The following is a 16,569-nucleotide window of genomic DNA, read 5'->3' as shown; positions in this document are numbered from 1 at the left end:
AATGAAATCTAACAAAACAAAATGGCTCTGCCCGTGTAATGCATGTGCCTTGCAATTGAATTAGGTTGAAAAGTTGCGTCTCCTATCAGTCGTTCTATGAAACCTGAGAAAGCAAAATGGCCCCACTCGTATAATGCATAAGTGCCTCATATTTTGATACAATAAATGTTTTTACAATTTTATTTTGATAAAATAAATGTTATTTGGTGCTTTTGCATTTAACGACCTATACTATTTTTTAAATAGTATTTGCAAGTTAAATTCAAGTTTTATGATATCATTTTTATTAAATTGTTTTCTTAAACATTTGGCCTTGAAAAATAATCATAATCTGGCAACTGTGTATCTTGACTCGTGTCATACATAAGTGCTCAACCTGCTATAACTTACTCTTTTTAAGTTATCATTTTTATTATTACAAACATGGTTTAATTAGAGATAATTTGTTTGGAAGAAATGCCAAAATAATTTCATTCTAAAGAATTTTTTTGACTGAAATAGAAATTAACGCGGCAATCCCGCAATTTTTTTTTTCATTTAATAACAAAAATTATCAGCAATACTCGGTTTTCTAAAGTTTTCAAATTTATTTTTCATTTGAACAAAACTCCTATAAACTTAATGCATTCCAGTTAGATGAATTGTTTTAAATTTTTTTTAGATGAGGATTGATATTAATTTTGATTGTTTGGACTATCACTCTCATCTTGATAGTTGTTCTCACAATAGAATCTTTTCCGATCATTAGATTTTGCTGAAAATTACCCAAAAGTAAGACCATATGAATATACATCTGGAACTGTAATATTTTACCCTGGGCAAATTGTGGAGCTTGAGCCCCGGGTGTTTTAGGAGTAAAAAACACCCCTTTTGGGGCTCATTTTTATTTTTCTTCAAAAATTCATACTTGTGTCTAAATAGAGGTTTTGAATGGTACGGAATTTAAATTAATGCATCGTTTGTCATGAAACGGTGTCATTTGGCTGTTTTACCCTGATGTTTTACATCAGGCCAGGGGTTTAAATGGGGAAAATAGCCAAAATCAATTGGGAGACCATATAGTTTTTGGATTGTTGTTATGGAGTCCATGGCAATGAATAGTGTGGAATGTCTGTAAGTACAATAAAGGTCAAACAAAGGTTACCGGTGGCATAGATCAAACCAATTGACTTCCACTGACAATGCGTGCACTTGTATGCAGTAAGGGGTTACGAGGATTGTCCTTTTGACTACTCTACACTCTTTAACCCTTATCCTTGAGTGGCCTGTCGGCCTTGATAAGTGGTGACCCTATGTAAAAAAAAAAAAAAGGCAACTCAGTGAGTGTTGAGTGAAAGCTGGTTAACGGGGGGGGGGAGTTTATAGCCCCCCCCCTCACATACACCTTAAAATAAATAGGGGATGCACATGCATTTGCTAGACAGTTTAGTTCGAATTTGTCAGTTCGACAGTCTAGAGTTAATAAGAGAATCTTGATTCAAGACGATAAAGTAAAAAAAGAAGGAAAAAGAATTGAATTGATTCAGTGATGTGAGGTGGCCGTGTCAATGATGGAACCCAAATAAAGATTTCTCCAAGCAACAAAAAAAAGGTATGTGTCTTGAGATCGTCTTATATGTGACACGCACACACGACTGTAGACACATATGTGCACACTCAGAGGACAGACAGGCATGGCCATGTGACAATTATATAGATACCACAGACCAAAGAATATATATACACGAGAATATATACACCTCATCACCTTTCCCCTACCCCCACAGTACATAGCATTATTTCTACCTTCAACTCATCAGGGATAATCTTATTATACAAACTGTCAAAGTTCTGAACAAACTGTTTTGACTCCGTTTCTCTTGGCATTGATAAAAATCACAATAAAATCACAATAAAATCACAATAAAATCACAATAAGGATCAGCAAAAATTAAGATTTATAAGAAAGAAAAAACAATAGATTAAAAGAAAACTTACTTGAAACTCAGCCAAGTAAGCAAGATCAGTATCATCGTTGAGTTCTTGCGGAAGTGTGTTAACAGTTACATAGGGATTTAGTTCAGCAATTCTTTGGCAACTGGCTTCAGCCCTGAAAAGAATTTAAAAAAATAGAAATAACTTATTACCAGAAACAAAAAAATAGGTACTCATGCAAAATACAGACCACACTGAAATAATAATGTTATTATTGAGAAAGCCATCCATGCTTAATATGAAGAAGGTAATGGCATTGTTAACTATTCTGTATTTTCACCTAACAATTTAATGAACAAAAGATAACGTAAAAATTTAATATAACTTGAAAAAATAGCAGTCTGTATTCTACATAAGTTTCATGTAATGAATATGAGTACACCTGGGTTCTTCCTCCTTACAAGAATACGGTTAAGCCATAGATACGGACTGGTAGAGCAGCTTGGAAGAGACATCAAAATATACATGTGTGAAGATATACCAGCTTCAATCACAAACACTCGTTCAATATGGTGACTTACGAAATTATTACTCGAATAGTAGGCAAGTCCATTCAGTTACTACAAATATATATACATCCATTTTGGGAGACATATCAGTGCAAAAAAAAAAAAGGTAGAAATAAATTGAACCATGCAGTCTACTTTTCTTGAGTATATATGAGATTAAATTTGCAATAAGATGAACTACATTTCACACACAAATAAATTGTTTGTTTGTTTTTTTTTTCACTATTATTTCTATTAAGTTAAAAAAACAATTTTTGTATTTCTTCAGTAAAGAAATCTTAAAACTGAATCTTTGCTCTTCATTTCATTGCTTGAAAACTTTGTTTGACAAAGAAATTCTTTGAAGTGGACTAAAATGAAAATCAGATGAAAAGGGGTCAGATTTTCTTTCTTTTTTTTTTTTTTTATTAACTTTTTCACCCCAAAACAAGGCAAATTGCCACTTGAAAGTAAAGGGCTACAGTTTGGGATCGTATCTAACAGGGAATTGTAGAGCAGCAAGATATATGTTCACAGTACATTTAAATATCTGCAGTTATGGAAGCAGGAAACAGTGAGAATTCCACAGTTTAGCAGTCTGAAGGAAGAAACTATTAAATTAGAGGGGCGTACAGCATCAAGGGGCCTCAACAGTGAAGGGGTGGGATTTTGCTGCTTGTCACATTTAGTCAGGAGTATGAACATCAAAAAGGCATAAGTGCTATAAGTTCATCAGAGCACATTTCATTAAAGTTTTTGTAAACAGGGATTTGGAAAGCCAGTAATATGTGACAACTGTTTCTAACTGAACTGGCTGATGGTTTTTCCTTATTTTTTTCATGCACGCCTAGAGAAAAATGACCCCCAGAAAACTGAAAGCCTATATTTATTTCTAGACACCACAATTCTTCTGGAAATTCCACATTGTGTGCATTTCTCAGTCATTTGATGACCAATCCCTGTTCAAACTTGAAGTTCTCAGTTGGCATACTGAATAGCCACAAAATAAACATTTCTGCAAAGTGTAAACCGATTTCAAAACAAAAAGTTTAGATTTTTCAAAATAATCGGATTTTTTCCCTATTGAAACATTTTGTTTTTATTTGTGGAAGTTTATTTTTTTATAATATTAATTTTTTTATGTTTGATCTGAATATAAAGGTAACTTAAAATACATGGGAGAAAATAAGACAGTTATCCTCTAGTAAAATACATTCAGTGTTAAGTTATAAAATCCAAACCTTTTTTTTTAAATTAGACAATAATTTAATCTGATTTTAATAAAATTTCCACAAGTTATTCAATTAATCCATGAAATTATTTTTGAAACTATTTGAACATGTTTTTAATTTTGTAGAAATATTTAAAAAACTGGAAAAAATAAAAATACAAGAATATTAAAAAAAAAAAAACATACAAGATCTTTTCACCACAAAAAAACACAAGTATATCGTGATAATTCTTAGTTAGTTTGAACTCAAATTAGTGTATGCATACAGTTTTATAAAATTCAAATTTTTAGATAAAATATGTGTCCCTTTTGAATGCTGATTAAATTTTCATTAGTGAATAGAATAGTATTTGTGGAGAATTATGATAAAAAATCCAAACTATTTTAGTAATTACACAAAAAATATCATAATTAGTTTAAAAAATCCTGTTTCAGGATTGTACAATAATTTTTTGAATAAAAAGAAGTTTCAAAAACAGGCCTGAAGAAGTAAACTTGCTGATTTGTTTTTCCTTAAAAAAAAAGAAAATACATTAAAGTTTAAGAGGGGGGAGGCTGTTTAGATGTCAATTTATTGTAATTTACTTCTATGTGAGCCAAAAATATACTATTGATTTAGAATTTTCAACTTTCTCAAAGATCAATATGTGTAACTTTTTTATAAAAAAATATTTTTAAATATATTTTGCCACTTTTGTCTTTATTATGTGCTAGACACAGTTACGTTTTTCACTTGCAGAGGGTGGGGGATATACAATGAATGCACATTGCAAACTATCTCCTCCCTGGCAAAATTTTAAAAAATTAAAAAGAAATTATATGTGTAATCAGGAGTATTTAATTTATAGCAATATGAATATTTTTGTAGTCAAATGAATAACAAACAAGCTTCACACCTTGTTAATGTAGGTGTGTGTATGCATATATATATATATATATATATATATATATATATATATATATATATATATATATATATATATATATATATACATAGATACACACACACGGTCCTGGATGGTGAGGCCAAAGCTTACGGGCTTTGGGGAGTGTAGAGCCACCCTTTAATTGCCATTGCTTCCAGGTCCACTCTGACCCAGAGTGGTAGTACCTGTTAGGGTCCCAACTATGGGTTAAATAGAAACCGACTTGAAAAAAAAAACAAATATATTCTATTAAAAAATTTTTTTTCAAAATCACTGAATTTGGCATTAAACTACCTGAAAGGGGTCGATATGCCATAAAACAAAAACAACCAAAACACACACACACACACACACACACACACACACATGGATTATTATATTTGTAACGAATAGAGCAATTTGTGTAGGAAATTTTAACTGGGAGAGCTCAATGCGTACCAGCACAAAAATAAAAGTTAAAAGCAAGAAATAACCAAAATTTTAGCTTAATCTTACTGATTAATTTCAACACAGTAACTCACTCATTTGAAAAGCTCCTATTGGATTGGAATAAATTTATTAGTTTTTGTTTCTTTATTCTTACTTTATATATGTGATTTTTAAATAAACAAACATATAAATGAAAAACAAGTTAGCTTGATAATCTAATATTTATTTTTTCAAGTTAAATCATTTTTTTCTTCTTTCAGAATCCATAGGGAACGAACACAGACAAAGTGCCGTATGTGTGTGTGTTATATCTGTAAATGATAGAGTAATTTCTTCAGAAAATCTTAAGTGAAAGAGATCAATGCGTAGTAGAGCAAAAGTAAAAGTTAAAATTAAAAAAACAACGAAAACCTTGGCCTGATCTCATAAATTTAGTTCAACCCAATAGAGCCTTTTCAGTCAGATGATAAACCTCGGCTGGTCCTCTCATTTGAAAAAGTCCTATTGAGTTGAAATAAATTTATAATAAGATCAGGCCTACTTTTTAGTTGTTTTTTTTAACACACACACACACACACACACACACATATATAATTATATTCCGAGTCTTTATGACATTTTGTTAACATGTGTTTATTATTAATTATTTGAGGAGCAATTTGTAAGGATGCCAATATATACAAAATATAAGTGTGACAATAAGCAAAAATAGATATAAAGAAATATTCAAGCCAATATTTTATCTGAGAAAAAAAATTAATCTCTGCAATCTGGAACTTTGACTGCCATAACGAAGCATCAACAATATATACCAGATGAAACAGGTGGCTGAAAACGAATATATTTTCATTTTTTTTATTTTTAATGCTCACGTTAAAGAATTCATTATTGAATAAATTCATAGACAGTATCAATATTGTAAAAACAAAAAAAAAAAAAAAAAAGAAAAAGAAAAAAAGACATTGCATTTTTCTGGTCACCTGGTGCAAGACATCTTTGCAACATGGAGGCAAACAATAAATAATTGTTTTATACCGAAATCATGCTACTGCTTTGTTAAATGCAAAAATTACCCCTTTTTTTTTTCGATCATTTCATAACGTTCATAGAATACATCTACTATCATACAATTTGTGTTTTGTAATTAAAGTATAAGAAATAATAAAATCCTATGAACAGATACTAGCCTCTCATTCTTAGACAGAGTCCAAAAAAAAATTGTCTATAATTTAATAGATACCGCACTATCAACCAAGCTCTAACCTCTGTCCAATCGCTGCAATGTTGCATCCTTGTGTCTGTTTTACAAGTACTTTAATGGAATGTGTGCTGATGAACTCATAACACTTGTGTCCCCCTCGATGTACATACTCCGACTAACCTGACAAGCAGCAAAATCCCACCCATTCACTGTATGGGTTCATAGATGCGAGAAAGATTTCTACTCTAATAGTTTCTTTTCTTGAACTGCCAGAGTTTAGAATTCCTGCCTTGTGTCTTGCTTCTCTAACTATTCTGATATGCAGAAGTTTAAATGTAATGTGAACAGACATCTTGCTGCTGAACCCCTCACAGTTGTCTGTTAGATATGACTCCAAATTAGGTGGCAGTTGCGTCAATAATATGCATTATTTGGGATGTAAAAAGGTACAAAATAAATAAATGTAAATATCACACTTTTTATCTGTTTCATGCAAATAACATGTTTTATATTCTGTATGTTTGATAAAACTTATTTCAATTGCGAGTTGTCTTGTGCGAGTTAGTGTTACTAGATTTTGTCAGTCTTCTCTTTATGTTCATACAAACCATGTCTGAGATGAAATAAAAAAACTCGAAATCAGTTTGTCAATTCCATCATACAAAAAAGGTGGGGTTCAGGAAGTGTAACGTTGTACATGTTTACACACAAGACTCTCACGTGTATGCGGTCTACGTCGCAAGGACCATAGGACAAGTAATAACTCAACTCCTTTTTGTTTTGCAACAATGACATTTAATTTCTTCATGCTCCCATCACGCATGACTTCTCGTTACGGCTGTGACGTCACCCACGTCTCTAATGCGATCATCTTCTCTAACGTGCTTTTTCTCCTTTTTATACTCTCTCTCCTTACAGTGACGTCATTTCACATTCCATATGCATTTGCATATGTGTGTCCATGCTCTGTTATAGAATTATACAACTGAAAAAGAAAAAGAATTCTAAATGTTTTTATTGTCTTGTTTCTATTATTGACTATTAGAATATACTAAGTAAATTGATACTTTTTTTCCTAAACTGAACTAAAAAATAACTTTCTTGTTCGTAAGTTGTTGTTTTTACGAAATTAAATAAAAACATTGACCAATCTCGTCCCTGTCAAAGTAAAACTTACTCAGTGGAATAACGACAGAAATAAAAACACTGTTTACCTTTTGCTGTCAGAGCTATTAAATTCTCTTAAATATTTGATCAGTCAGATAAAAAAATGTCATTAAAAATTGATTCTTTCGCCATTATTAATGAATTGATTCAATGGGATTCTTATGTTTTCATCTTACACCAGTGTTGTTGTTAACCAAATTAAGCAATTTGTTCCAAAAATCTATGAGAAAAAATTGTATATTTGTGTGGTGGATCTTGTTATTTTATAATCGTGAAACATTATTGGTTAGAAATTTTAATAAAAACAACAGCTTGAACCCCAAAATAATTCAAAACAATCAAAAAACAAGTTGTTATATCAGTTTAAATAATTAAGTAATTTGTTCCAAAATTATATAACTTATTACATGTATGTAATATATATATATATATATATATATATATATATATATAATTTATTATTTGTTCAAAAATATATTACTTGTTTTATATATATATATATATATATATATATATATATATATATATATATATATATATATTCTCGACGATAATTCTTTGGCCTGAAGACATAATCCCCCAACGCGGGTGATTACAGAAACATGCATGCACATATGTAGCCATCAATGTTTGTATAAATAAATTTCATATATATATATATATATATATATATATATATATATATAAATTATTTGTTACAAAAATATATTAAAAAATATATTCCCAAAATATATTAATAAGTATATTATAAATGGTATACTTGTGTGGTGGATTTTGTTGTGAGACATTATTGGTTGGATATTTTAACCCCAAAATATTCAAAACAATCAAAAAATATATTCTATGGTGGAAATTGTAAAAATAGAGCTTACAGTACTAAAGTCTTATTTAGATGAAATCCCAAGTAGTAATCCCTTATGTTCCAAGTGGCAATATGTCTTGTCTGGAGTTAAAAAGAGTAAAAAAATAAAGTTATGGATCAAGTTACGATTTCATGTAATAAACTAAACACATTTTTTGAGGGTATTAAAATAATTAAAATTGCCCAAATTAAAAAAAACAAAAAACACATATTTAAACTTAAGACAATCTACATATAAGTTGGTCAATTTCTGGCAAATTTCTTATTCCTAGGTCTATTAATCTAAAATAGCAAACATGTACCTATAAGATTAGTATCAATAGCATATTTTCCCAATCAACAGTTACTAATAAAAATTTTAACAACAATGATGGAATAAATTTTTTATTTTTAAAAAGGTATTGCATCATCTGCATGGTATGATAAACCAATACCAGCAGTTCAACCATTATCAATACAAAAAGTGTTTTCTCAATATCAACATAGAAAGCATTTTGACCATTAATTTGTGTGTCAAGTTTAGCAGAAAAAAATCTTTGCTTTAAGATAAACAGGAATTGTGGCTCAAATTGCCGCTCGATACAAAGAAACTTATTTTGAGCATCTGCAGTTAGCGTATAATTAGCTTCTAGCAACAGCTGTGGACACTTTTATTGTGAAATTAAAAAAAAAACAAAAACAAAAGCAAATAAAATGGCGACTTTTAAGGACAATGAAAGAAACAGCTAAGAAGTCCTTGTAAGAAAACACATGTGTAGCTTTGCTTGAAAAATGTACAAATGTTAGTCGGCTAAAAGTTTCATACAATCTAAGCTTGGAATTTGGTCTTGAACAATTAAAACGAACTCACAAAATCCAGTTAACAATTTCTATGAGATCCAGGTGTCTGGCATTTGCTAATGAGCACCTGAAGATTGAGTAATTTTTTTTTGTGTTTTGATCTATGCTGAAAAAAAATTTGTATTGAGTAAAAGAAGTGCTAGAAGACCTCCAAAGAAGGCATTTAATGAAAAGCATAGAATTCCAACATGAAACATTCACAAAATAATTTTGGTTGTCTAAATCGGGAAGTACTAGAGTCTATTTCTTGTTTCTTAGAATAGCAAAGAAATAAAAAAAAAAGTTTGGGCAACTTTGACAGGAAAACTGAAGATACATATGTATATCGATTAGTGCTTCACATAACAGCTTAAATGTCATGCAAATCTTTTTAGCCCAAAACTAAAATTGTAAAACTAGACTGGCTTTTAACCCCATATAACATTTAAAGAGAATAGTAGAGTACGTCCTTTCGTGCCTTGACAGAGTACAAAACAGACTTCACAATCTAGTGGGGAGATGATTTCCTCTGTGCTCTACAACTCCTTTCTTACATAAGAAACATTGCCAGTCTTTTACTACTTTATTATTCTTTCCATCGATAGGTGTTCGACTAAGCTTCAATCACCAGTTCCTCTTAGTAAAACATTCACAGCAAGAGCTCAATAAGAAGAGCTCTTGCTGTGAATGTTTTACTAAGAGGAACTGGTGATTGAAGCTTAGTCGAACACCTATCCATGGAAAGAATAATTACAACTTCCTTCTTCCCTGTACCTAACATTAAATGGAATTTCTATGAACAAAGTTTCTTTTCTAAAAACTTTCCATCTGTGGAACACATTACCATAAGACTGCTTCCCACAGTCATCTTTAAATCCAATGTCAACTAATTCTTTCCATAAACCGTCTTCATATGCAATCAAATTAAATTTATTCAATTCATTATTTTCACTCCTCTCATAATATTCATCATTCCATCTCAATTAACCTTGGATTTTAACAGAATTTCAACATACGGACAAAATTCTGTTAAATATTTCATCTGATAATTCCTTAAAATTACCCTCTTAATTTCTTTTTTTTTTTTTACCATTATTCCTTAATTCATTTAATCATCCCCTAAATAAAAATAGTTTGTTTAAATTCCCCGGCTTAACGTTCACAGGGAACATGAATTGGAACAGATAGATTGAGGGTATTGCCAAGGCTGCTGCAAAGAAGGTGGATTCTTTCTACCATATTAAAAAGTTATTTATGCTTGAGAGTATCTGGTACCACTACAAGGCCACCATGGAGTATTACTAGATTTGGTCTGGTGCATTTGCTGCTAGTCTCTCACTCTTAGAAAGGCTTCAAAAGAGAGTTGCTAACCTAATAGGTCCTGCACTTTTCGTTATCTTCAACCTCTGTCCCATCGATGAAATGTTGCATTCCTTTGCTTGTTTTACAAGTATTTTAATAGTAAGTGCTCTGACAAACTTCAAGCCCTTGTACCTCCTCAATGTAAATACCCCTGACAGACCTGACAAGCAGCAAAATCTCACCCCTACATTGTAGAGATCCCCAGATGCCAGAAAGTCTTCTACTCTAATAATTTCTTTCCTCAGACTACTAGACTTTGGAATTCCCTTTTGGGTCTCTGCTTCCTTGACTGTATTGACATGAAGAAGTTCCAGTGTAATGCAAACAGACATCTTGCTGCTCAACTCCCTACATAATATCCTTGCAAATTATATCCCAGATAGTAGCCCCCACATCAAAGTGGCATTGTGCCTTGTTTGGGGTGAAAATGCAATAAAAAAAATAAAAATAAAAAAATGTATACACTATTTTTTTTGTTCAATTCCATTTTGGCAAAAAACTAAAACCATCATGCTTCAATGCTATGTCGGGAAAAAGGTGGTAGAAATTTACAGAGAAGAGAACTCTGTAGCCCCCCACTTGTCCAAATTTACCTTGAATTGTTATATTCTTGCCGCATTTATTACTTCATTTGGAAGTCTATTCCGACATCCAAGGATTCTGATTGAGATAGCAACTTTCCTTCACTTCAATCTTACAGCATTAGTGTCGACCTCTTTCTGGCACAAAAGTGAATAATAAGCCAAATGTATATCATAATGACCATTGAGGAGATTGTAGGTCAAAATAAGATCACCATGTAATCGTCGATGCTCAAGGGAGAAAAATTTAACCTTTTTGAGTTGGCTTTTATAGGGCAAATCCAATAGACCCTGCACCATTTGAGTAGCCAGTCTTTGAACTCTCTCCAGATGCTGTATATCAAATATTTGATATGGATAAGAGGCCTGGATACTTTCACGGTAGTCCGATGAAGGAGGCATAAAGAAGGAGAAATATTTTAATCTGATCTTTCAATTTGTTACAAAAATATATTACTTTATTAGCAAAAAGTATTCAATTAATAGATTTAGGTTTTAAAATCTGCTCTGACAATAATTTTCCAGATCGAGGCATACAATATGTCTACCATAGTTAGAAATGTTATTATTTTTAAAGTTTCAATTGCCTCTCTAATAAACTAGTTGATTCTAATTGTTCTATTTTATTGTATTTGTAATCTTTGACTTTTTTTATTAGCGTTGTCATTCCAAAATAGTTGTTTCCATTTAAAATAATGTTACTTTGTATTGTTGTATATTACACGTATATGTATATATACATGTAATATATATGTATGTAGTGTATATTACATGGCTGATGAAAAAGTGCAGGATGTGTAGTTCTTGCGTTGCTATGACGTTATGTGGTGAGAGCAATTTCATTCTCTTTTTTCAGGCTTGACTTGAAGCGAAGCAATTACATTATATAAGTAGTGGCCAGAGGAGAGGGATACATTTAAATGAGACTATTAATACCATGGTACAAGCAATGATTTTTTCTGTTTGGATTAACAATAAAAAGAACCTTATATAACTTGTTGGTGTGGTGTTTACAACTAACTAATTTGATATTTTAATGCAAATTAATGATGGCAGACGACAAAAACGATAAGACACTAAGAATATAAGAATAAGATGCTACACACTATTGCACTAGCCGAAATAAAAAACACAGTATAAAATATTTGTTTGGCTTTTATATATACTAGCGTTAACTTTGTTATAAGTAGGGTCAAATGAAATCAGAATGGGATAGTGTTACACACACCATACAGCTTAAAAGAGTGTTGTCAACAATTCTGTAAAGGTTTTATTTCCATTTGGACGATTACTTCTTGATTAAAGAAAATTATTAAATTTAATAAATTCATATCTTCTTTTTTTGTTCTTTTTTCTTTCTTGAATATCTTCTTGTCTTCTTTTCTTCTTCTTGTATATATATGTGTGTGTGTGTGTGTGTGTGTAAACAAATCGAGCTTAGGTATTTCGGACGATGTCAAAACATTATTTATTCACAACTCGCACAGCAGCCGTCGATTAGCGTAATGGTTAGGAGCCTTGACTGTCGTACAGTATCAATCCTGGCTTGAGGTAGTTGCCTGCCTAAGCTGCACTGATGAGGATGAGCTGTGAAACAGCGAAACTACTGTATGTGGATGACTCTCTCTCTCTCTCTCTCTCTCTCTATATATATATATATATATATATATATATATATATATAGAGAGAGAGAGAGAGAGAGAGAGAGTAATAACTTAAAATTAAACTTATTAGAGTGAGGAATCACTTTCCTATGTGACTTTATTGTAAAATGCGCACACACCATTTCTTTAAAGTTTGGTGATTGAAGAGGGAGGGGAGAAAGCAAAACATGACAATACATTTTTTTTTTTAGACGGAGCAGGGGAAAGGTTTACATTTAAACCATAAAATAATGATAAATTTAATTAATTCTTTTTTGGTGGAAGGGGACCCGGGATTAATTTTTTTTTTTTTTTTTTTACGAGACCATTCTGTACTTTCACCTAACAATTTCATAAACAAAACTAACACAAAAATAGGAAAAATTAAAGGGGGGGGGGTTACATTAGAAACATAAAAAAACCCGAAATATTTCATCTCTTTCTTTTTTTCTTTTGGGTGACTAAATGTGACCAACAAACAACGGGGGGATCTATTCCGAAAGCCGTTCGTAACATTAGGAGGTTGGGAGCAGCAGCAGCAACAACAATGGTACTATATTTTTTTGCGAAGGGGCGCACGCTTTCACCGGGCGACGCCTGAAATCTATGCAGACGACTTTTTTTTTTTTTTTTTTAAATTCATTTTGTCATGCATGCAAATGAAGGATAGTTTTGAGAGAGTTACAACTTTTTTTGTTTTTGTTTTTGTTTTTGTCATGTGTTAGTTATGTTATGATATGATCCCTCAGCTTCAATTCAAACAATAATTCTGATGTAGGATTATGGACTAGTAGGTAGGCGTAATGGAATTCGTAGTGTAGGGCGATGTGCCTTTCGACGTCTCTCCCAGCATGCCTCTCCAAGCCAGTATTTATGGCTTAATCAGTTAATCACAAAATTGCAGCAGACCTAGATGTGCTTATATTCATTACGTCACATTACATTAACTTATTTAGTTCAAGTTGTAGAAAATCAGTTTACTCGGACTTCTAAATGGTTAAAACTTTATGACAGAACGTTGCTTCAGTGCTTAAGGAAATAATTATATCAACCAAATATCAAGTAATTATGAAAATAATTAAAATTAAAAGTCATCTCAATATGAAAATTAGAGACATCTATATTATATTTCTCTAAGTATGTCAGATTGCCCATCCCACTTGTTCTCGGAAACTACTGAGCCGATCTAACTAAAATTTTGTATGGACTTTTGTTTTGATAAAGTCCAACAAACTAAATATTATGGCATCCATTCAATGTAAAATTAGGGATTAATAGAGATTAGTATTTGTTCTTCTTTTTCTTGGAAACTACTGGGCTGATCGGGCTGAAATTTTGTATGGACATTTGTTATAATAAAGTGCAGTGAACTTAGGGTTACGCCATTTATTCGATGCACGATTAGAGATTAACAGGGATTAATACTGTCACCACAATAACACATTTATTCTAAAAGTTTGGCATAAAGCACACATTCTAAGTCAACAGGCCATAACTTTTGCCCAGGCTAAAATGACAACCATTCAATAAGATTTTGATACTCTTTTGTGTTCAGTATTTCTCATCATCCATTCCTTTCTATGACCAAATCTATTAAATTTTATTCTTAAAAAAATAACAGAAAAACAAACCCAAACAAATGAAGCATGCGTGGTCCTCGTGAGTGCACAGTGAACGAGGCATAAAAAAATGACTAAGTTCAGCATTTGCCCCTCTCCCCCATTTATACTCAAAAGTCCCCAGGGGACGACAAATCCTGGTAAAAATGAACAAACAGTGCAGTTTTAGGCCTTAACATATTTAAATTTGACTTCTGCATCATGTAAAAAAAGAAATTACTAAGGCCATCATTTGTCCTCCCCCCACCATTTAGCCCCAAAAGTCCCCAAGGCCTTAACATATTTAAATTTGAGTTCAGCACCATGCAAAACTGCTAAATAGACATACACAGAAAATTTTGGACAAATATGGTAAAATAGTCCCAAAAATGGAGTGTTTTTATTAGCGCTAAAAGAGCCCTCGGGGCACACCCAAGAGTTATCGTGAAGTATAAAACTATATAGAAATCAGTTAGTTACAACTTTTCAGAAAGTTTTATAAAAATCCAAAGCATCAATTTTTTTAAAGTCATTTTAACCCGAAAGGCACCTCTAGGGGGGAGGGGGCAACCGGAATGTTCCCAGAAAATCCATACTGTTACTATTTACTCATATCATGTCCAATGTTTGTGCAAAAGTTTTAAAAATTCCAAGGCATAGTTATTGAGAAAAATGCAGACGGACGAATGGACAAGGGTGAATTTACAGGTCCACCTCCTTTTGTTGGGGAACCAAAAAAAAAAAAAAAAACAAATAGTCAGAAGTCATGTTGACCTTTTTTAAAACTAAAATGCTATAAAGGTCATATAAATTATGACAAGCAGAATAAGATTTATTGAGTCAAACCTTTTAAAATCTAAGAAGTTACAATCAAGCGTTTGTGCTGCAGCCATTTTGGTTTGATGAGATTTTCAGACGGATTTTCTTAGTGTAATCTTAACTTAGAATAAACATATAAAATTATCATTGACAAAGAAACCTGCTGCGTCCATATGGCACACATATTGCAATCAATAAGAGTCACGAAAATAATTGATATTTTAACGTTGAATGCTAAATGAACATGGCCTTGTACAAAAGATGAGTTTATCCAATAAATTGATTATTTCTTGGATCTTTTTATCAAGATATGAATTTGAAATTAAAATATAATTTCAGTCTGATGCTTTAATTTAAGCTAAGGATTTCAAACTTAACACAAAGGCCATTAGATAATGAGGGAGCGGTGCATTAGGCGAGAATCAGACAGTATCATTCCTGTGCTTGTTTTACAAGCAGTTTAATAGAATATGCTCCGACGAACTTGCTGCTCTTGTGATGCCTCAACGTAAATACTAGACTTACCCAACAATCAGCAAATTCCCACCTCTTCATTATAGAGAACCCTATATGCCGGAAGGTTTCTACTCTGAGCTTCCTTTCCCAGACTGCTAGCCTTTGAAATTCACTTCCCGTTACTCTGACTGTATCAACATGCAGACATTTAAATGTAATATGAACAAAATACCTTGCTATAAAACTCCCCACCTAGAATGCCTCTGCTGATATGAATCCTAATTCAAGTAGCCCCTTATATATCAATGGCAATGTGCGTTGTTTAGGATGAATACAAGTAAAAAAAAAAAATTAAAAAAAAAAAAGGTATCACCATCATATGAATGGTATAAGCTTCAACTGACGGTGGTGGTGAGAGGGGGAGGATTAAAATCCAGAGGGACTCATTGAGAAAAAGCACATATTCTTTCATGTGAGTTACTTTGTATCACATTCACAGATGCAGGGGAGTGAGGAATGGAGGTGTTTCATTTCATGGTGGTGAAGTGATAAAGTTTGTGATGAGTGAAAAGATCAAATTCGATATTGCTAATGCGAAAATATGGGAAAAGATGAGAAATAAATTTATTTAAGCTGATAAAAATATTTAATATTTTTCAATTTTTTTTTTTTCGTTTTACTTCAACTGAAGTTCTCAGAAATAAAAAGGGGCTCCTTCTTGGAGATCACACTTAATCTATTTGATGCACAGATATCTGATTATTCAACTAGGTTCTCCTTTACCTCTCAAACGTTTAGGTAATAAAGAAGTCAAAAACATTAATTTTCCTCTCCTGAATTGACGATTTAAATATGTTATAGTAGACCTTTCTTGTGGTCAAGGGAAAGAATTCATCTAGTCTGGTGGAGTATCCAACTATCCTGCCTTGTACAAAATAGGCTTACAAAATACAAAATAGGCTTAGTGGGGGATGCTCTTTTCTCTTCCCTGCAACCTTTCCCCCACAGAAGAG

At 32.0% G+C, this 16,569-nt stretch overlaps 1 protein-coding gene across 5 annotated transcripts in view; it reads right to left on the bottom strand.

Moving 5' to 3' along the window:
- LOC145292185 (ubiquitin-like modifier-activating enzyme 6) overlaps positions 1-16,569 on the bottom strand; it is a 577,203-nt gene that overhangs the window by 86,547 nt on the left and 474,087 nt on the right. For all 5 annotated transcript variants that reach the window (XM_080138474.1, XM_080138476.1, XM_080138473.1 and 2 more), the window contains one exon: positions 1,978-2,089. In XM_080138474.1, the coding sequence (XP_079994600.1) occupies positions 1,978-2,089 (112 nt within the window). The remainder of the gene's footprint in view (positions 1-1,977; positions 2,090-16,569) is intronic.

Source organism: Euprymna scolopes, chromosome 13 (assembly GCF_053919585.1).
Source record: "Euprymna scolopes isolate OS-2025 chromosome 13, ASM5391958v1, whole genome shotgun sequence".
Lineage (NCBI taxonomy): Eukaryota > Metazoa > Mollusca > Cephalopoda > Sepiida > Sepiolidae > Euprymna > Euprymna scolopes.
The sequence above is the reverse complement of the archived record's forward strand: the minus strand, read 5'-3'. Positions and strand labels throughout refer to the sequence as shown.